The 21194-nt window shown below is 35.9% G+C and overlaps 2 protein-coding genes across 5 annotated transcripts; one reads left to right on the top strand and one right to left on the bottom strand.

Annotated features, from left to right (window-relative positions):
* The first annotated feature begins 1125 nt into the window (after window positions 1-1125).
* On the top strand, window positions 1126-13032 carry LOC105771716 (uncharacterized). 4 transcript variants are annotated; one of them, XM_012593180.2, is made up of 21 exons: window positions 1126-1304; window positions 1504-1649; window positions 2417-3080; window positions 3174-3262; window positions 3370-3468; window positions 4002-4150; window positions 4295-4698; window positions 4821-5858; window positions 5957-6071; window positions 6321-8137; window positions 8990-9128; window positions 9260-9380; window positions 9455-9538; window positions 9727-10173; window positions 10454-10549; window positions 10879-11043; window positions 11134-11313; window positions 11568-11681; window positions 11760-11942; window positions 12285-12329; window positions 12677-13032. In XM_012593180.2, exons 2-21 carry the CDS (start codon window positions 1557-1559, stop codon window positions 12809-12811), a joined length of 6177 nt encoding a protein of 2058 aa, XP_012448634.1. In that variant the 5' UTR covers window positions 1126-1304; window positions 1504-1556; the 3' UTR covers window positions 12812-13032. The 4 variants fall into 4 exon arrangements, with proteins under 4 accessions (XP_012448634.1, XP_012448678.1, XP_012448597.1 ...); XM_012593224.2 differs by lacking the exon at window positions 1126-1304 and having other exon boundaries at window positions 1311-1649; window positions 4298-4698; XM_012593143.2 differs by lacking the exon at window positions 1126-1304 and having other exon boundaries at window positions 1311-1649.
* Window positions 13033-17702: 4670 nt separating this feature from the next.
* LOC105771913 (hydroxyproline O-arabinosyltransferase 1) lies at window positions 17703-20819 on the bottom strand. Its single transcript, XM_012593307.2, has 8 exons — window positions 20180-20819; window positions 19893-19960; window positions 19597-19798; window positions 19412-19509; window positions 19253-19322; window positions 18767-18838; window positions 18517-18630; window positions 17703-18106 (listed from the first exon to the last, which is right to left on the bottom strand). Exons 1-8 carry the CDS (start codon window positions 20579-20581, stop codon window positions 18047-18049), a joined length of 1086 nt encoding a protein of 361 aa, XP_012448761.1. The 5' UTR covers window positions 20582-20819; the 3' UTR covers window positions 17703-18046.
* Window positions 20820-21194: the final 375 nt, after the last annotated feature.

Genomic DNA, 21194 nt, shown 5'->3' with positions numbered 1-21194 from the left:
TGAAAGATCATTTAATTATATCAAGAAGGTGCAAAAAAAAAAAAAACTAAGTACTAACCCTTAGAGGTTGAAGAATAAAGAGGAGCATTTACATCCATATCACTAGTAAGGCTGTCATTTTGCACGTAAAAAAAAAAACATGTAAAAGAAGTTAAGACATATAAACATATAGCAACAAAAAAATCAGAGGCAACTAACCGAAACCCAGGAAAGGAAAAAGAAGAGCTTATTGAGATGAGATAAAACAAAAGAAAGGCTAAATAGTGAGGAGGCAATATGAAGGCACGAGAAAGGAAAGAAAGCAAAAGGAAAGAAAGAAGTTTAGGCGTTATTCTCTTGTAACAACCAAGGTTCGTCCCCCGCCTCTTCATCTCCACTATTTTTCAACTGATTGTAATGACTCAACCCAAAAACAAAAAGAATAAATTTATAAAAACTTAATTCCCAATAGAACCTAACACTATTTATAGAAAATTGTTAAGAAATTCTATAAAATTGAGGCTGGTTCATAGACGAAACATCATTAAGAAAATCTATAGAATTGTTAATGAAATTTACAGATCGATTGGAAGCTTCTCTTTATTGAGTTAAGCGACGAGAAGTTGGGAGTGGGGTGAATAAACAGTGAGGAAGGAAAAGTTTGAATCTCTGATGGTTTTTTTTGTTTCGGCATCACTATTTTTTCTTTTATTGTTTTGTTTGGTTCTTAAACTAAGTTTCACCATGATAAAATAATTAGTCATCTCGCGTGTCTCGTTAGGTCTATAATTGATAATGTTAATCATAACTAGTTTATTACTTTTTAATAATATTGGTGATTAATTTATTATTTTTAAAAAATTAAATGATTGAATTAAAAATTAAGTCACTGTTTTATTATTGAGATAAAAAATTTACCCTTAAATAAATGAGGAGAGCGAATTAAAAACTATAATTTTCACTGTTTTTATGTCAGCCTCATCCTCCTCCGTATTGGCCCCACAGTTTCTTTTCCATCTCTTATCTCATTGGCCCAATATTTAGGGGGGTCCCACTCCAAACTTTGGCGCGCATGCCCTAAATTCCCATCATAATAGTGTCTCCCTCTCCTTCCCAATCAACAAATCCCAACCCAGCCGTATTCTCAATCGACGGCCCACAATCTCCCATCTGCACCACCTATCAACCATCCAATCACAAACTCGAATATCCGACGGTTCATATTCATTTCACGCGTTACACGCGTCACTATGCCAGTGTCCAGTCAACCTTGTCTCGAACGAATACATTTCAGATGCGTCGCCCTCTGTAGCTCTATCTGTAAAGTAAACCCTCTTTTTCCCTGTTCTTTCTCAGTTTCTGAGCTCCATTAATACTCTCTTCGTTTATTATTATTGTTGGGTGTTTTTTTATTGTGCATGTGATTTTCGTTCGCTTTATACTGTTTGGTTGCTGTAAAGCGTCTTAAGAAGGAACATTATAGATTTCTTCGGCCGCTGACAGTCGTTTCTACTGTTCTTTTAGGGTTTTCTTGATGATTTTGATGTAGGAGGGTTAGGATAATAGAGTATTGAGAGATGGATAACCCTTGGCGGATCAAATTTGATTCTACATTGCAGTCATCGGTGCTTTCAATGGCTTCATCGGCATCGCAGGAGCCTCGAGATCAGGTAATTAACGCTTATATTTACATATGTTTCAAAATCAAGGTTAAGAGCCGTAGTTTTTTTCTTTTTTGCCAGTAAAAAAGATCTGTTGTGAAGGTAATCTTGATGTTAGTTGTTTTTTCCTCTGCTTGGGGTTTGAGCGTTTCTATTAGGTGTGTGAGACGATTCTACAGCGGGATAGGATACTTTAATCCGGAATATGACATTCCTGAAGGGCTAGTAGTTCTTTTTGATGTTTTAAGCTCTGTCATTGAAACGTATGGTGGTTGTGCAACAATTTCTGAGGTCTGTCTGTGTGTGGAAATCAGTGGATAGGGGAAAATAATTAGTATTTGGAAGGAACACTCTATCAATCGCACGTTGCTGCTCTGAAGTATTTCAAAGTTTTCCTCTGGTAGAAAACTTGAAGGAGTCTTATTAAGCACCTTGTCACAACCTAAGGGTATGAGAGAAGCAGGGATGCCCTCAGAATCCAATTTTGTTGGGAGGGGGATATGTTGAATGGATGAATGTACAATGTAGAGTAGGAAAATTGCACGCTGAATACTGCAACCTTGTTTATTTCTAGACGAATGATTTCTTATATTTTCCTTTTTTTGGGTATTATATATTCAAAACATATGGTTTGCAAAATTATCAAATGTCATTTCTGATTTTACTTTCTGATTCAGTCATCATTGATAAAGAGAACTAACTTATGTGTTGTTACTTTTGACTTGTGCGTTTGGATGCTTCCCTCACTTCCTGCTTCTTGTTTTAATTAAATACAGATGGAGATGAATTATGGCCAGTATTTTCGCCAACATACTACACAGGATTTAAGTTCCACATTGCATGAAAGAGTGCATGATCCTATGCGTCCCAACAATTCAAACTTATTTTCCCATAAGTCAAGTCAATCTGAGCTGGCAAATTCGTTTCTAGCTCTTCTATCTGGGCCACCATCACTTCTACAGTGTGAATTTCAGGAGCTGTCAAGTCGAAAAGTATTCAATGCCTCTAGATATGGTAATATTAATGATGTTGCAAGTGAAACTCCACGAGCCTATGGGACATTGCTGTCAGAAAACTGGAGCAAACAAAACACAGAAAATGGTGGAAAATTTTCTGCTGTTCCATCTAGATTGGAATTGAGTTCCAGCAGTAGTGGTGTTTCGGTTTTGCCTTGTAACTTTCATGCGTCTAGCGTAAATATTCAGACTTCAGATCTGGCTGAAGTAGTCAATCATCACATGGTTCCCGGTACTGAGAAAGTAGTGGACTTTGCTACCCTGAAAGGGGATTGCTACAGTACTGGCTCTGCAAAACCTGGTAATCCCCATAGCAAAAATATACGGATGTCAATGAAGATACCTGAGGAATTAAACTCTTCTATATCTGATCAGTCATCAACTATTTTAAGTGGGTGTCCCCGCGTATTCTGTTTGGGTACAGGTGAGTGCATGACTGTAATTCTTGCTTTTGGTTAATTGTCATCCATATTGGATGTGGCCTAACATGTTTTAACTTTTTACTTTGACGGAAAAGGTGGGTATCTGCTTCTCAGCAATACAGGACTTCTCAGTATTCTTTGCTCCTGTCATTTTTTTCACACATCTGTTTCCAAATTTTGCGAGGTAACTTGCTCATGTCTGTTATGTTCACTGTGTTTTGTAGCCCTAATGCATGTTTGCATTACCCATTTGGAGTTGGTTCATGCTTACAACTTGCTGTCATGTTGCAGCATGCAGGATTATGCGATATGAACCCTGGGGATGCTGTTCACATGGAAAGTGGAGGGACCATTGCACGATGGCGGAAACTCTACTTTGAGAAGTTTGGGGTAAGAGTTACATTGCCCTTATTCCCAATGTTTACTTCAAATGATTTCCTGATTTTTTGCTTCATTATCACAGATATGCGTGTCTCATGCTTACATTTCCATATATGAATAGTTTGTTATTTAGAATTTAAGCTAGTCCTTGTCCTTTGAGGACTATTTGATATTTACAAAATATGACTAATTTAAAAAATCAATAATACCTCTATAAGATGATTAATCAAACTTCTTGATAGTGTATGGCTATGCTTCATGGCTTCCATGTATTAATTTTCATGCTTTCCTGCAAATCTTGTGCTATTATGTTGTGAAAGTTGCATGCTTCTGGAAAGGGGGGAAAGGGGGGTCAAGGCACATAAAAGCAAACGCATACTGGGTTTCTTATTGCAATGGTATTATAGACCTTACTACCACTATTATCAATTATCTTGTTGATTTCCACATTCTTAACCTTTGGGATTGAAAACTTTATTTCTTATTGGCATGTCTTTGAAGCAACGAGAACACTGGATGGTGATGTTTTTATGATGCTTTAGATCAGGGTTCCTGAAGATCAGAGTGGATGGGACTGGCCTGAAGGATTGTTACCAACTACTGGTTTGGTGAAATCTAGTTCAACCGTGCCCAAAATATCTATTACTTCTCACGTGGCTAATCCAATTGGTTCATCGCAAGCTTTGTCAAGGTGCGTGGATAATAATTCCATGATTCTGAGTAATGTTCACACAGAACAAAATTCTGCTATCAGTCTCTTGTATAACAAACAAGAGCGAAAGAATGAGGGTAATAATAACTTTCTTCTCAAGCGCTTTTTTGGTGCTTCCTAAAGCAGTTTGCTTGATGTTGCTGATGGCCGGAGAATGGAGTGTGCTTTCTCTAAGAGTTCAACGATGTCAACATTTGGTGGTAGGGATTCATCTAATGGTTGTCAGTCTGTCTCCACCTGGATTGATTCTATATTGAAGACTAGAAACCAATCCCTTGCCCACTCTAGTTTGCAAAATTTAAGAACCCTGGGTCGAAATTATGATGCAACTGCAGCTAAAATCACAGGTGATATTGTAATTTCTGACCGAGATGCTGCTTCCTCTAATGTGGAGTTAAAGCTCGGGCAACCTTATCAGCCAAGTCAGCCTATAGGAAACTCTGCTCTACCAGTTGTTGCACCCAAACATTTTAAGACAGTTGTTGATCCTCCACAGTCATACCATTCTGAGAAGATGGTTGATCGAGGTGGGTAGATCTGTCTGCTCTTTTTTCATTGCATACATGTTATAGGTTATTTTGTTTGTATATTTTTGGGGTTTTGTACCGTGGCTAAGAATTGTATTATGATTGATTCTGGAATAATGCAGCTATGTTTTTCGGGAAGGAGGAAACTAGGCAATATTGTCTTCAGGAGGCAGACTCTTCTAACACTATGGCAAGAAGTCAACAGAGCCTATTGAACTTTAGTAAGCATGCATTTGCAGCCAGCAGTTTTGTGGATGCTACCAAACCTGAAAGCCGACTTGATGCCACAAAAAATTTAGTAGTTCCTGCACATTCACTGCTACCACTGGAAGGGAGTGCATGCTCTAAAGGTACTAATAATATGGTCAGTGAATTTAGCATGCCAAAGATATTTCATTGTGGATCTAGTACTACCAAGTGTGACCCACTAAATGCTCCCCTGAAAATTGGAAATAGTTTAGGGAGGCAGTTGAATATGCCTGAGTTGGGTTTCTGCAGATTGACAGAAAAGGGAAAAGGTGCAGGTCTGGGATGTCTTCCTGTTGGCTTTTCCGATGCAATTGATCCAGCATTGAGAATCCATAAGCAGGAGGAAAGTTCTAGAATTGCCATTGGCATGATGCCTGGTTTTTCATCAGTGCACAACATGAACTCGTGTCAGTCCTCTAATGTTTCTTCAGGTAGATTTGATGAGAGAAGCTGTCTGAACCTTCCTGGGAACTCTTCCTTTGTTGGAAATAATGCACATACTGATCAAGCTTTTCTTACAATGAGTAGTTCATATTTGGGCTCTCGACATATTTCTCAACCCTCCGCTGCTACAACGGGCTTTCTGTTGGCTACTTCAACTTTTGTACCAGGTTCAACTTCTACCACCTCAAAACAAGAGGGCCCTTGTTTGCTTGATGATAGTATGAGAGTGCTTGCGTTGAGCCAGATTTCAGAGTTGTCAAAGCGACATGCAATTTCTTCAGTTGGAATGAGCCATGAGCTAGGAAGATTAGATAGAACTTCTAATCCTAATATACAGCATTCTCTTCTTGAATCATCAAAATCTAGGGAAGGAAGGTGTGGATCTATTCTTCCCAGCAAGCAAGATGTTTTTGAAGGTGCTTCATCATCATTTCCATCTGCTGCTGAAAAATCAATCCCCATGACAGGCAAGTGATAATGTTGAAGAATTTCCATGTGACTTGCTCATGTTTCCTGGTTTTCCTCTAGATTATATATTTTAATGCTTATTATTTTCATCATCCAGGGTTAAGCAGTTGCTGTGATTTCTCACAATTGACACAAGGGCTTCCACTACATTCTAGAATTGACATGCCATGCCAATTTTCTAATGACCGTTTTTGTGATCATTCTACATTGAGGTTAGTTTTTAATATGCTAGATGAATATAAAACTTGCAGTATTTGAAGCTTTCAAGTTTAATTAATGACTAATGAGGCATATTCAACTGCCTTACTAATTAATGAATCTGCTCACTGCTACACAAACATCTTAATATATCATATTTAGTACATGTTGGTTGGTTAGATGTGTATTGCAACAAAGTCGGTGGTGAATTTAGTTCTTGATGTTATCCTTCTGAGCTTTATTTTCATCATTCAATGTTTTAGGCTCATCAGAGGTGAGAGCATCACACAATCGAGTGGGCATGCAAAATGCTGCCAGAGAGTACCTTGCACATATTCTCGGGGTGACTGCATCTGCTCAGTCCATGCAAAGTGCTTAGAAGGATATACCAAGTGTAGGTTTGAAGGATCTTGTGTTGTCTCCAAGGAACAAGTTGGTGTATGCTGTGAAGCACATAATCCAGTTGCTTCTGAATTTGTTAAAGAGCATATCTATCCAAATGACAGAACTAATTTATTAGATCAAGGGGGGAAAGTGAATGGGCAACTTCCTATGAGAATTGCCTGTCATGCTTCCCAGTGGAGAGATGTTCCAAGCAAGCAAAAGGAGGCTTGTAAAATGACACAAATTAACTTATCAGCTGAGTTGTTAGATGCTAGTGGATGTGCTGGAGATCAGTTTGGAGCTTCTGCAGGTGTGCATGGTATTGGTTCTGCTATAAATGAAGCTGACTCACTTAAATGGCAGGGCATGTCAAATATTTCTTCTGGATGTTCTGGGGCTGCTGTCACCCAGGCGTCAACTGAGGTTAACAATGTGGATTCTTCTACCATCGATGCTGGAGACAATGAATATAGAAATGATCTTGTAGTTGACGAGGGATCTGGTATTGATAAATGTTCATCAAATGATGAACTTGAAAGTGAAAGAAGTGCTGAGTTTATTGGTGTTTCTTGCAGGAATAAGATAAGGAATAACAGATCATCCAAAATTCCGAATGGGCAGTCATCTCTTAGTCTGCTTGATGAGCTTAAACTCCTAGATTCATTGACATGGAAAAAAAGTCAAAATCAGAGTTATATGAGCCTTTCTAGTATTGAGAGGATCAATCATGTGAAGAAAATAAGGAAAGGCTTGAAAGGTGGCAAGAGAAAGAGAGCAACTAAATTTAGGATGCTGGATATGTCCTTTGCTCCTAAACTTTCCTTACAACATTGCCCCAAAGGTAATGGCAGTCATCACATGTCCTCTCGTTCTTCCAAGGATTGGCAGACCCTCATTCCATCAGTTTTAGAATCATATGAACCCACTCATCTGATTCGACCGGGAGAGTTGGCTTCAGCTAAAATAGTATGTCGGAAAAGAGATTTGTCTGATGTGTACAGGGATCAGGATGGTGAAGATTATCAGGTTAAACTGAAAGATGATGATAGGTCTGACAATATCCTTGAAGTTTCAGGTAGAAAAAGGTTAAAGCAGAATTTGGCCTATAATTCCTTTGAGAAGTTAGGGTCACCAAAGCCTCTTAGAACCGTTGAAAAAACTTCTAATAGTGATTCTGTATATTGCACAAATGCATTTTCATGTTTTGAGACTGTTTGTGATAAGAAAGTTAGGCCCATTGTATGTGGAGAATATGGTGAAATATGCAGTTGCAAGTCTGCCGCAGCTGAATTTAAGCCTCCAAAAATTGTTCCTCTGAGCAGGGTTATTAAAAGCTTGGACCAACGTAACCTTCGAAAGAGCTGTAAACCCAAAATTACTTCAAGGATGTCAAATAAGAAAAGAACAGCCACCACCACAGGTTACTTTGATTTATCTTCTGATTTGAAAAAAGAGGAAGAAAATGGAGCACATCATGTTTCATTCTTTGATGAAGTAAGTGGTTGTCTTGTTGAAGAAGGCAAGAAGACATGTCTGGGAGAAATTAAGCAATTCCATAACATGTCATTCATCTTGGAAGAAGGGAATGCTGACGGAAGTGAGAAAAGTTGTGTTCCTGATGCCATTACTTGTAATTGGTCAAATGCAAGGTGTAAGGAAAGTCGTAAGCGTAGCCTTTCTGAGCTAACTGGAAAAGGTAAATTTTAATAATTATTTTGTAATAGTTGCAACAAATATATTTTTCCCCATATTTTGATGCAAAGGATATCATGAGTGTTAATAAGGATGGGGCCAAACATGTCTTTAAAATTTGAACTTGATTAGTGTATTTTTTTAGTGCAAGGCATTTTTAGGAAAGCAAAAACTTTCAGCTAGAACTAATACATTTATCTTGCACTGCATGCCCATAACACCTAGCTCTCAGCATACATGTACACTTGTTACACCTATTGTAGTGGTTTTGCATTTTCTACTCTTATTTGTATGTTTCAATTTAGATGCAAGTTGCAATTGATTTATTTATATTGTTTTGATGGAATTATAACCTACCCGGATCTATCCTGTCGTCTCTTCCTTTTCCTTCTCTCCTTGCTTTTTCACTGTGGTTACATCTCTATGTCTACCATCTTCACAAAGAAATTTGAGTGAACTTATTCGATTTCTTCCTTCTTTGTGGACACTGCAATTGGTGTTGTTTCTGTCACTCATAACAGTTCACAATCATGGAAACACCTTAAAATTTGAACTTCTAGCTGGAGAGGCCAAGTTCACATGTCTATGTGTGTCATGTGATGGAGTCATGATGTGCTCCCTTCATGATATGTAGTATGTTACATTTGGTGTGCTTAATAAAATTTGCATATGCTTCTAGTGGTAAATCTTCATGGAGCATCATATAATCTCTATTTAGCATTTAAGTGAATAATATTGGATATGCTGCTAGTGAACATGCTGCAATGAATCTGGTTTATCTACATGCCTGGCAGCGTTTTTACTTGTGATGTTTGATTTTGTCGAGGATCATTGATTTCCCCCCTTCAATTATCAGGTAAAGAGTCTCGTTCTGACAGTTATCCCCTTGTGGAGATCTCAAAGTGCATGCCTAGGATGAAAGCGAGGAAAGGTTTAAACAAAGCTGATGATGTTGAATGTCATGGACATAGAGCATGTGACATTAATCCTGAAAAGTAAGCTTGTGAATTAGTTCTTACTTTCTATGGATAATTTCACTATTTTTTTTTATAGATGCTTGTACAGCTTTAAAATTACAAGAATTCGGTTAAGGCTAACTGCAATGGTATTATAAATTATGTTACAGAGCTATCGACGAGCTTAGGTGCTCTTCTAGCGCTGATTCAGATGCATTCTGCTGTGTTTGTGGAAGCTCAAACAAGGATGAATTCAATTGCCTATTGGAGTGTAGTCAATGTTCAATCAGAGTATTTTACTCATCTCAAGTTTGTGGTTGACTTACTAAAGTATCATTCTCTAACTCTGTTTTCATAATACACAGGTGCATCAAGCCTGCTATGGTGTTTCAAAAGTCCCGAAGGGCCAGTGGTATTGCAGACCATGCAGAACAAATTCTAAAGATATTGTAAGAAGTTTTGACTCTTTAAGTATTTAACATATGAGGCTATTTCATTTCAGTTTCAACATTGTTTAGTTGCTAATCTTTCTTCTTTGTGTTTTAATGTGTCATGTACTTCTTGTGTGCATTCTTTTTGTTCCATATCTCTCTTGTGGTTTGGTTTGTTATACTCACTCGTTCTTATCATCTCTTAGGTGTGTGTTCTCTGTGGATACGGTGGTGGTGCCATGACTCGGGCTTTACAAAGTCATACATTTGTAAAAGGCCTTCTAAAAGCTTGGACCATTGAATCAGAGTGTAGGCCTAAGGACACAGTTTCGTCTGCTGAAACTATGGTTGATGACCAAAGTCTAGTTGTTGGGAAGGAATTATGTAACTTGCAATGTAAAGATCTCGGGCTGTCAAGAACTGCTGTTTGGAAAATGGATATGCAGAATAGTTTAAACAATATTCAAAACTCGCCTTGCTCTGTTAGCAAGTTAAATGTGTACAATAGTGTAATAGCAGGAGTGCTTGATCCATCTGTAAAACAGTGGGTTCATATGGTCTGTGGGCTCTGGACTCCTGGAACTCGTTGCCCAAATGTCAACACCATGAGTGCTTTTGATGTATCTGGTGTTTCTCGTGGAAGAGAAAATGTGGTAAGTTTAATGATTTAGCAAATATAGAATACCCTGAACAGGCCTGAACTTGCAAATTTGACGTGTATCTTTGGTCATGCATGTCCCATGGAAGATTTGTTTCTTGTTTTCTAGATGTTCTGTAACTGTTTTTGTTTCCGTTTGCATATTTGCCTTTTATTTTTTTTAAAAAAAGAGGTTCTTGCGTACCTTTGCATCCAAAGATGATTTTGTGTGAAGAGGCTTACATTATTTTTGGATAAACTTCTCCTTGAAGTGACCATAAATTTATTTCTTCCAGGTTTGCTCTATATGTAACCGATCTGGTGGCTCATGCATACAATGCAGGGTTGTGGATTGTTCAGTTCGGTTTCATCCTTGGTGTGCTCACCAAAAGGTTTCTACTCAAGAACCTGAATTTAATTGCACTACTGTTATATTCTACGGGCAATCTGTTTTTATCTTACGTTTAATTTCTGCTGTTTCTGAAGCAATCAAAATTTCCCCTTCTATATTCTAAGCTTTGAGCAGGTCACAACCTTATGTTTTCAAAATGTTTTGAATGCCATAATTTATTGACACTTCTCATAAGACTTTTCCAAACTCTATCTCTATGTGTTTCCTCAATTAAATATGTAAGGGAAGGTTGCTGATCATGGATATGGATTTTGCTGATTGTCTGATAGGGGTTTTGGTTTTTCCTAATTACTGTTATGTTGCCTGCAGGGTCTGTTACAAAGTGAGGTTGAGGGGCTTGATAATGAAAGTGTTGGTTTCTATGGAAGATGTATGCTTCACGCCTTACACCCCATATGTGAGTCTGATAGTGATCCCACCAATGGTAAACTGAGTTTTCCTAGGAAAGGGGAATCAACCTGTGCTCGAACAGAGGTACTTTTTCTATATTCTGTGTGGGGGTGAATTAATTGAGTTATCTCAGCATGGGACACTCATATTATGATCTGATTGCAACTCTGGTAGGGTTTCAAAGGCTGCAAACAAGATGGCTTTTGGCACAATCCCTATGGTCAGTCAAGAAGAAAGAACGGATGCTTTGTTCCTCAAGAGCAGTTAAATGCTTGGATTCACATTAATGGGCAGAAGCCATACATGCAGAGGCTTCCAAAGCTGTCAAAATCAGATATTGAAAATGATTGCCGGGTACATTAAAGTTGCTTATTCAACAGTTGCCTTCATTTGGATTCAGTTTGCGCTACTCTGTTGGGTTCTAGTAATTAGCACGGTCATATTTTTCTTTAACAAGCAGTGGACGGATTACTTCTGTTTTTCCCAGTGCCCATGACATCTATTCGTAGTACTTTTTCCATATGCTAGCTTAACTGTATAATTTTAGATGATTATACCGGAATTAGTCCTTTTAAGCCTAACTGTTCTGCCTTTCCCATTACATACAGAAAGAATATGCTCGCTACAAACAAGCAAAGGGTTGGAAGCATTTGGTAGTTTATAAATCTGGCATACATGCTCTTGGTCTTTACACTTCTAGATTCATTTCCCGTGGTGAAATGGTTTGTTCTTCTCACCTATCAAGTAAACCTAATTCTCTTCATAATTGCAAAACCTGACATTAATCATGGTGTTACTAGGTGGTTGAGTATGTTGGTGAGATTGTGGGGCAACATGTGGCTGATAAAAGGGAACTTGAATACCTGTCTGGCAGAAAAGTCCAGTACAAAAGCGCATGCTACTTCTTCAGGATAGATAAAGAGCATATCATTGACGCTACTCGCAAAGGGGGGATTGCCCGTTTTGTCAACCATTCATGTCTGGTAATTATATCTCCTAGAGTTCTGCTTAAATTCGTTTAAATGTTATTTCTTTTAAGAACTGGGGTCACTTTCATTATTAAAATTGATGGAACCCTTCTGGAAGACTATTGAATGTTGGGAAAAAATGTATTGGACTTTGTGATTCAATTGCAGTTACTGAAAAGCTTAGAAACAAAATATGAATGTGTTAAGTCGTTACACATGTCTGATATTACTGTATTTCTTTTCTGGTTACCCCTATGGCACTTGAGCTTACTGGATATTTTCTCAACCTTTTCTTTTTCTAATATCATTCTATTTTATTATCCACGTTTCTGACATCAGACTTAATGTCTTTGACAGCCCAATTGTGTTGCCAAAGTGATTTCTGTGAAGAATGAAAAGAAGGTAATTCCAAATTCTGATACTGAGTACATGCAAATAAGATTCAAACACATGCGACATGACACCACGTGCGTGCACGGATACATATGTATCGATATGTAAGTATATGCACTGCATAGAATAGAGCGTCGGTAATATCATTTAGGTTGTGATGGCAGTAGTAATCTCAAACACAAGCTGCTGCTGCATTACGTGCATCGAATGTTTGATCTAAATAATTTTGTTGACAAGGAATCAACTTGCATTTATTGCAAGTTAAAACATGGGGGCTTAGAGTTTGTCCAAAAAGTTGTAGGTAATATAACTGCGATGGAAATGGCGAATTGAGTGAGTGTTGTTGTGGGTGGCAGGTAGTGTTTTTTGCAGAGAGAGACATATATCCAGGAGAAGAGATAACATATGACTACCATTTTAACCATGAGGATGAAGGTAAGAAGATCCCTTGCTTTTGTAATTCAAAAAATTGTAAGCGTTTCCTCAACTGATTCTATCACACTACCCTCACTCCCTTCTTATTGTAATACTAATTTAATTATATTATATTAGTCATTCCCAAGGGGTTTCCTCTAATACTGTCCTCTTTGTTCAAGTTTTTTCATTTTTTAGTATGGGAGAGAATAAGGTTGCAAGTGTGATAGGATGTTGTTTTAGTGGTGATTGTACAGATTACCTGTGCTAAGTTTGGTGTCTTTCATATGTTTTGATACATCCAAAGCTATTTCTAGGTCTTGACAACAACAAAAGAAAAACCATTGAAGGAAGCACCAAATGTAGAATACACAAATCTTATACATGAATTAATTGAAGGGTTACAGAGATTTTCCCCTTTCACGGTGATTTGAAAATCACTCAATTCTCGTGAGATTTTATTTACTAAATGAATTTTATATAATAATAATTATACTCGTGTAGTTTTTGAAATTTAATTAGGGTTAGTGCATTTTTTTCTCAAGTTTCAGTCTTTCTCAAAAGAAATGACAAGGTTAACTGAAATTTTTTTATCAAACCTCTAGATTTGAATACCGTTGCAAAGTACAAATATAATTATAATGTATAATTAAATTAACATAAAGCACAAATATTCAATCGCACAAAACATTTATTAGAAGTTCATGGGTTGGGCATAACTTATGGCCTAAATCCTAAAAACCTTTCAAGCTCAAGCATGGCTGACCCGTTGCTATTTAAAAAAATAATGTAATATTTTATTTTATTTAAATTTATTTTTATTAATTTTAAATTGTAAAAGCAAATTAAGTTGGGTCAGTCAAAAACTTGAATCTACGCGAGCTTGTGCCATGAACGCTTTTGTCACTTGCATGGTTGGATTTGAGATCCACATGACAATTAAACTTAAACATTCAGTATTTAAAGTCTCAATCTTTGTTATCAATGCAAAAGATTTAGTGGTGTTAATTTTTTTAATACAATGCTTAAACTACGTATAATCTTTAGGTTTCCTTTGTTTCTCTGAAAATAGTGTTCAGAAAATGATTTTTAAAAATAACTTGTTTTTCTTGAAAAGTTAATATTTTCTAGCGTTTGGATGAATCAGATAAAATATTTTTTGTTTGATAGATTTTTGAAAATATTTTATAAAAGTTGTTTTCAATGAAACAGACATACAGTTAATATGTTTTATATTTTCATTGTTTAGTAAAACAATGAAAATTTGTTTTGCAAAATTGTACAAATCGAGGTCTAGGAATGAACGGTAGAATAAGAAAAATTGTTTTTGAGGAATTAAATTGTAGAATAGTAAAAATTTTGATTTTAGAGATTAAATTGTAAAAAAAATATAAAATTAGAATATAATGGACTGTTTTCTTCGACAATAAAGAGAGCTTCTCCTTTGTTGCTCTGAAAGTTTCTCCTTTTTATCTCTTTGATAGTGAAGACGATGAACAAAGCTTTAAAAACCAATTAAATGAACTGTTCAGAACCAGTTAAGTTGGACTAAAAATCGATTGAATTAATTTTTTTTATTTTTTATGACTTTTAAATAATTAATTTAATTAGAACCAAATCAATCAATTGAATCGGAACCAATAATTTAAATGATTCGAAGACTACAATTACAAAAACTTGATTTCTTTTACGGATTGAGATCCTCTCCATTACTCTTTTACCAAATGGGAAATGATTGACCATTCTTAATTATTAAATATAAACTTCTTTTTTGAAATTATTAAATATAAAATTGTTATCTAATTACATATTAACAAATATAAACATTTTTTGGAAAGCAACAAATATAAACATTTTTTGGAAAGCAACAAATATAAACATACTAAACTATAAAAACATTTACATTATTATTTAATTATATAAAAATATTTATTCAAAAATAATAATTATAAAAGTAACCTCATAAAAACAATATAAATAAATATTAAATGAAAAAATATCAACCAAATTTTAATATAAAATCATAAACTACTTAAATTTCTCGTATTTATTTCCCTCATATTAAACAAGGTAATCTTCAAAACACTAAACTTAACTTGGGGAATTCTACTTGAATAATGAGAGTTTGAGTTATCTGCTTGACTTTCATATTTGACTTTTTGTTTTCGTCTTTTCTGCTTGTAACTTTCTCTCTTTGTGGTTACTTAGTTGAGGAGTAAACGTTTTCTTATCGTTGCTTACTCCATTGCCATTTGAAACCCTAAATGGTGTTTTTGGGGTTTTGTGTAAATATTTTTGTACTTTAAGTTGATTGGAGTTCTTGTTGTTTTCGCTTTCATCTAACTACGGATTTGTGATAATCTGAATGAATGAAAATATTATAGTTTTGATAATATTCACTTGTGTAGAATTCTGATTGTATCAAATCAGAATTTCCTTTCTAAAATTGCACATTAGACCAAAGTTAATGTATAGTTTTGAGATTTATCCCTTTAATAGAAATTTATATACTACAAATATAATATATACTTGTAACGAAATGAACGGGCCAATATATATTTGAACCTGATTTTGAATGAACTGTTCAGAACCAATTAAGTTGGACTAAAAACCGATTGAATTAATTCTCTATTTTTTAATTTTTATGACTTTTAAATAATTAATTTAATTAGAATTAGACCCAACAATTTAAATGATTTGACGACTATCGTTACAAAAAGCTTGATTTTTTTATGGACTGAGATCCTCTCTATTACTCTTTTACTCAAAGGAAAATGATGGCCATTTTATTTATTAAATATAATTTTTCTTGAAATTATTAAATATAAAAATTATTATTTAATCACATATTAACAAATATAAATATATTAAACTATAAAAATATTTACATTATTATTTAATTATTAAAAAATTATAATACAAAAAGTATGACCCCAAATTTTAGTATAAAATCATAAACTACATAAATTTAATTTAACTAGCCTCGTATTTCTCTCCCTCATAATTTTTCCTTCCCTCGTAAAGAAGTTAATCTTCGAAACACTAAACATAACTTGAAGATTTCTACTTGAGTAGTGAGATTTCGAGCTATCTACTTCACTTTCATATTTGATTTTTTATTTTCGTTCTTACTCCACCACTATTTGAAACTCTAAATGATGTTTTTGGGATTTTATGTAAATTTTTTTATACTTTAAGTTAATTGAGGTTTTTGTTGTTTTCATTTTTATCTAATTACCAATTTGCAATAATCTAAATAAATGAATATCTAATACTTTTGGTAATATTCACTTGGGTGGAATTCTGATTGGAAATAAAGAGTCCTACAACTAGGGCCGTAAGTTGTGAGTGAGATGGTTCCTAATACATCGCTTCGCGTGGGATCGAGAATGTCGAATTCGACATATTATGACCCATCTGTGGCCAAAGACGAATCTAAGGAGGCAGGCAGGGGCCCCGGCCCCCTAAAATGTAAAATTACTATTTAGGCCTTTAATTTTTTTTAAAATTTTAAATTGGTAAAGGTCAAATTGTACTTTGGCTCTCCTATAATTATAAAAATTCAATTTAATCCTTTAGAAAATATAAAAAATTAAAATTTCATTCGACCCAAACAATTGTTCTGGCTTTGCTTCTGTCTATGGCTGATGCTAGGTTTCCTTTCGCCGGACAGAATCTATCATTTTGTCCCGTAAATGAACAAGCTGCGAGTCATTGTTATCTTCCTCCGCTTTTTTTACAAGAATCGCAGGCAGATGCCAATAATCGGTTGAATCGAGCTATCCAACGGAAGGTTTTACTTGCTTATATCAAGTGCAAGAATTCAGCGGCATTTTCGGGGAATGATGCTCCGGCTTATTTTACAAACTATTTGCATTCGACTGTCTGCTGTCGATATGCCTGTAGATGCACCAAATTCTTCTCACTTGCATCCCATTATGACGGCTGTCATGATGCTAGATGTGGCATTTGCACCACTGTTCGGTATAATGCTATCGTCGATACATTTCATCCTGACTGTGAACATGTAAAAGGAGGTCTTCTAAGAGTTACTGGTAGTGGAGACTATGGCAGCCCAGATAGGGTAGTTCAGAAGCCATGCAACTTTTGCCAAAGCGTTTGAAGCTGGAAAATCCTACTGCTCCCAGCTTTCCTTATCATGGTATGTTTTATACAATGGCTGCATTGAATGTTCAACCAAGTTATGCCGAGCTTCCACCCTTGGTGCAGTTGTCAGAATCTCCTGTATCTTATAATTCTGAGGGGGGCGTTGAATTGCTACCAAAGCTTTTAGATGGTTCTACAGTTGCCAACAGGATGGGTATGATGTATGAATATGGAGGTGAACACTGAATTGCTACCATATCTTATAGAAGATTCTACAAGTCCTAAAGAGATGGGTAAGACTATGGAGATGAACATTGAATTGTTACCAAAGCCTTATAGAAGATTCTACAAGTCCTAAAGAGATGGGTCATAATATGGAGGAGTGGAGCATCGAATTGATATCAAAGCTTATAGAAGATTCTCCAAGTACTAAAGAGATAGATATGAATATTGAGGAGGAGAACGTTGAATTGATGTCAAAGCTTATAGAAGATTCTTCAAATGCTAAAGAGATGGGTAAGGATGTGGCAGAAAGTTTTCCTGGTCCTCCAGAGGTGGCTATCGCTGGTTATAAAGTGGTGGAAACTGATGCTGTTGGCAGTCATAGAGAAGAGGATATTGGCTTCATAAATGTTATTGATAATGCAGATAATGCAAGAGGCCACTTTCACAATTTGGAAATCAATGCTTTGCCCATCTTCTCTGAAGAACTTGCAGCTGGTTGTGAAGAGGGAGAAACAGAAGCCAGGGCTAATTACACAAAAAGTTACAAACATATGTAAAACAATTTTAAAATTGCATTAGTGTATAAATATTATTGAGGATTGATTCACTTAAAATTAAAGTAATTCTTTCCGAAGATGAAATCACAAATAAGGCCAATTCTTTCCAAAGACAAAAAGTTAAAAAACGTAGTTAAAGAGTAACAAGTTTATATATCTTAATTAAAACAAGCATATGGGCTCACAAGGACCGCCTGTATATATAACTTTGTTTTTTTTATCTCTATTCTCCTCAGGCTCAGGGTGTATCTTAATCCCAATCTTAACTACCAGCATAGAATAAACACCAACATATAACCAAACACTCCCTTTCTTTCTTCCCCACCATGACCAACCCAATATCTGCAGCTGACAACTGAAATGAAGGGAGCCCTTTTTGCCTATATCTTGCAATTGCACCCCTAACCTTCCTTTTTCCCTTTTCTATGAACCCCAATTTGGAATGTTTGAAGTGGCTTCATTTACCATTTTCACCAGTATCACCTGCCACAATTACATTCTATTTTATTACAACATCATATTGGTAGTCATTGCTAACAAGTAAAATTTACTACATTGTTAATGAAAAACTAAATCCTTGTATGAATTGATATGTTCTTAATACAATGAATTCTTTTGCTGCTTTTACTTCTATCTAAAGTTTTGAACTCCACGCCAGCATTAGATAGTTTTTCGTTAACATTAATATCAAACGTACAAAGGATTAATTAACTTATTCAGTTCTATGGCACCAAACTACGACGCATCTTTTGATTATAGTGTAGGGAGGACTGCTTTGAAATTTTAACCTAACATACTCCCAAATTGTACTGCATGGTCTAAAATTTCATATAGGGAGACATGCCCCTTTTGCATTTTGTGTGTGCTTATAAAAGGGTGCTTGTTAAACTTACCACACTTTCCGGAACACCAGGAGGAGGCAGGGGAAGGTTTCTTGGTGGTGCTTCAGTATCAAACGATCTTTTATCGAACCTCCATTCTCCAATCTTTCCATAGGTTAATTTACCCTGAAATGGGGAAGAAAATTTACAGCTATTGATTGAGTAAAAAGGTGACAGATATGTTGGATCATAATTGGAAAGTTCATAACCAAGAAGCATTTTCCTACAACAAAATGATTAAGATTTTAGTACAATAGATTACCTTCAAATTATAGTCGCATCCATATGTGTAGTGAATGATGAACTTGTTACCTATTTCTGTATCCCAAGGAGGCTGATAAGTATCCCAAAAAAAGCAAGTGTTTAGTAAGGAGAATTCAGGACTGATTACCCCTTTTTTTTTCTTAAAATAATAAGAACTAAGGAATATGATGCATAAGAATGGAGGAGAAAAGTCACTGTCCACAAACTACTAAAATTATGGTTACATAACAGACAAGTTGCAAATTTCCTATCTGTTCTACTGACAAGTAAAGCTTATTCAGTTTGGCTTTTGCTCTTAGAAGCATAGCAGAGGTGGGTCCTAAACTAGAGCTTATCCCCACCAACAGCCTCTTGGCCTAATAAAAAGAAGCTTGAATGGCACGAAAGCTTGGGTTTAAACTAGCATCCCAAATTCTCAAATGTGGCATCTTTTATTGTTTTATAAAGAAGAAATTATGGGAAACAATGGACAATCTCATCAAACCTGGATCATGAAATCTTTGTACAAGATGTTACCCACACCATGCAAGGCAGACGAAACAGCATAAGCGTACCTACAGTTATGGAACAAGAAGCCAAACTCAAGGTCAACAATACCTAAGGAACCATTGTAAAAGTATGGAGGAAACTGGATAAAACTCACATTTCAAGCACCCAACCAAAAGCTTTATCTGTTTCAGGATCTTTCTTCATTGCCAATGACACATTCATCCAAGTCGGAGCAATTTTTTTGAGAGAATCCTAAACAATCAACGAAAGATCAAGCCAAGGCAAAACCAAAATAGCTGCTGCTGCTATAGTAAACTAAGCAAACACCAAAATGCTTACTTTTCCAACAATAACAGGAGAATTTCCTATGGGGTCAATGTTGGTTATTGGACCCTTTTCCTCAGGGAAGTACTTTCTCAGAACTAACTCGTACTTTTTAGGTTCTATATAAAAGAAAGGAAATGCAGCACCCAACCCATCTTTTGATAAGTTTGGTATAGGCTTCACAATAATATGGTCTGGCTCTGCCATCAGTATGTAACTGCATATACATAATAAAGATGGGATATGTAAAATCAACCAAATCTGGAGTTAATTGAATCAAATACAAAATAAGGAAATCAGGGATCTCATACTCTTCTTTGATGTCAGCTTTTTGAAGCCATTGCACAAATGCCCAGGGTCTGTTCAGGACTATATAACCCTGCCATTAACAAGTTATACATACATACATACAGAAACAAGAATCATCAACTTCACTGATACTTGTTGAATCTAAAACAACTTTGATTGGTTCAATTAATGTTCAATCAGCATAGCAGAAATCCAATGAATGAAGATTAACCTCGAGAATTTCCAAACTTAGATGCCCTTTTCACAAATTGAATAAAGTCAACTAGCTAAGCCCCTCAAAAAGAAATACCTGATCCATTCCAGCTGGTAAAGGCCGAGCAATGAAAGTGGGAATCTCATTCATGTAGTTGTCAGGTTTACCAGAGTGCAAGATCCTAGTAAACCCGCCCATATCCGAATTGGGTCCATTCTTATGCTTCTTGAACCAGTAATACATAACTCGACACTGCCAAGTGTTGTAAACCGAGTCAGAAGCTGTCACAGCCGTGTGGAACAACCTTTTCTCTGCATTTGACCCATACTTTCTGGATTTTTCTACCGGCATCTGGATTATGGGGTCGATGATGGATGAGGTAGAAGGCCCAGGAAGCTCTTGCTTTAAAGAAGCATTGGCTGAGATGAGGATGTTGTAGGTGATTAGAGCTACTGATAATGTTATGATCAACGTGAAGAACACATTCCCACACCCCATTTCTCACTCTATTTGCTTAATGACCTCTCTCTTTTGTTTATGGCACTTGGTGAAGGGCGGCTTCGGCAAGTGATGGAGCGGCGGAAGCCGCCTAAAGCGGTGGCGGTATTTGGGAAGGTGACAGACTGTCACGGGAGAGAGTTGGTGAAGAAAGTCACCGTGTCGACTGCTGAAAGCCGCCAGCCAGAGTAGAGTTGTTGAAGAAATGTTCAGCCTTTTTTCTATACTTTTAAGCTCAATTTGCTTCCAAAATTTTTATGGATTTCGTTTATAAATTTTGACTTTAATTTTATTTAAGGTCAAAATATGCCATTAGTCCTTATACTTTTGTAAAATTTGAGATTTAGTCTCTACTCTTTTTTTTTTCAATTTCAAAACATTAGTCTAATCATCATCGTTATTGATAATTTTTGTCAAATTTATCAACATAACATGTTTATTTTCTGTCAGCCAAATGTCACACAATATGAAAATAGCCTAATCAATGTGCCAAATTGATAAACTTTGACCGGAAATACTGACAATGTTAGTGATTGGACTACGATTTTTTAAATCAGAAAAGAAAGAAGATTTAATTTTCAACTTTTTAAGTATAAAGACCAAATCTCAAATT

This window comes from Gossypium raimondii, chromosome 7 (genome assembly GCF_025698545.1).
Source record: "Gossypium raimondii isolate GPD5lz chromosome 7, ASM2569854v1, whole genome shotgun sequence".
NCBI lineage: Eukaryota > Viridiplantae > Streptophyta > Magnoliopsida > Malvales > Malvaceae > Gossypium > Gossypium raimondii.
Note: the sequence above shows the minus strand (reverse complement) of the source record. Positions and strands in the feature narration are given on the sequence as shown.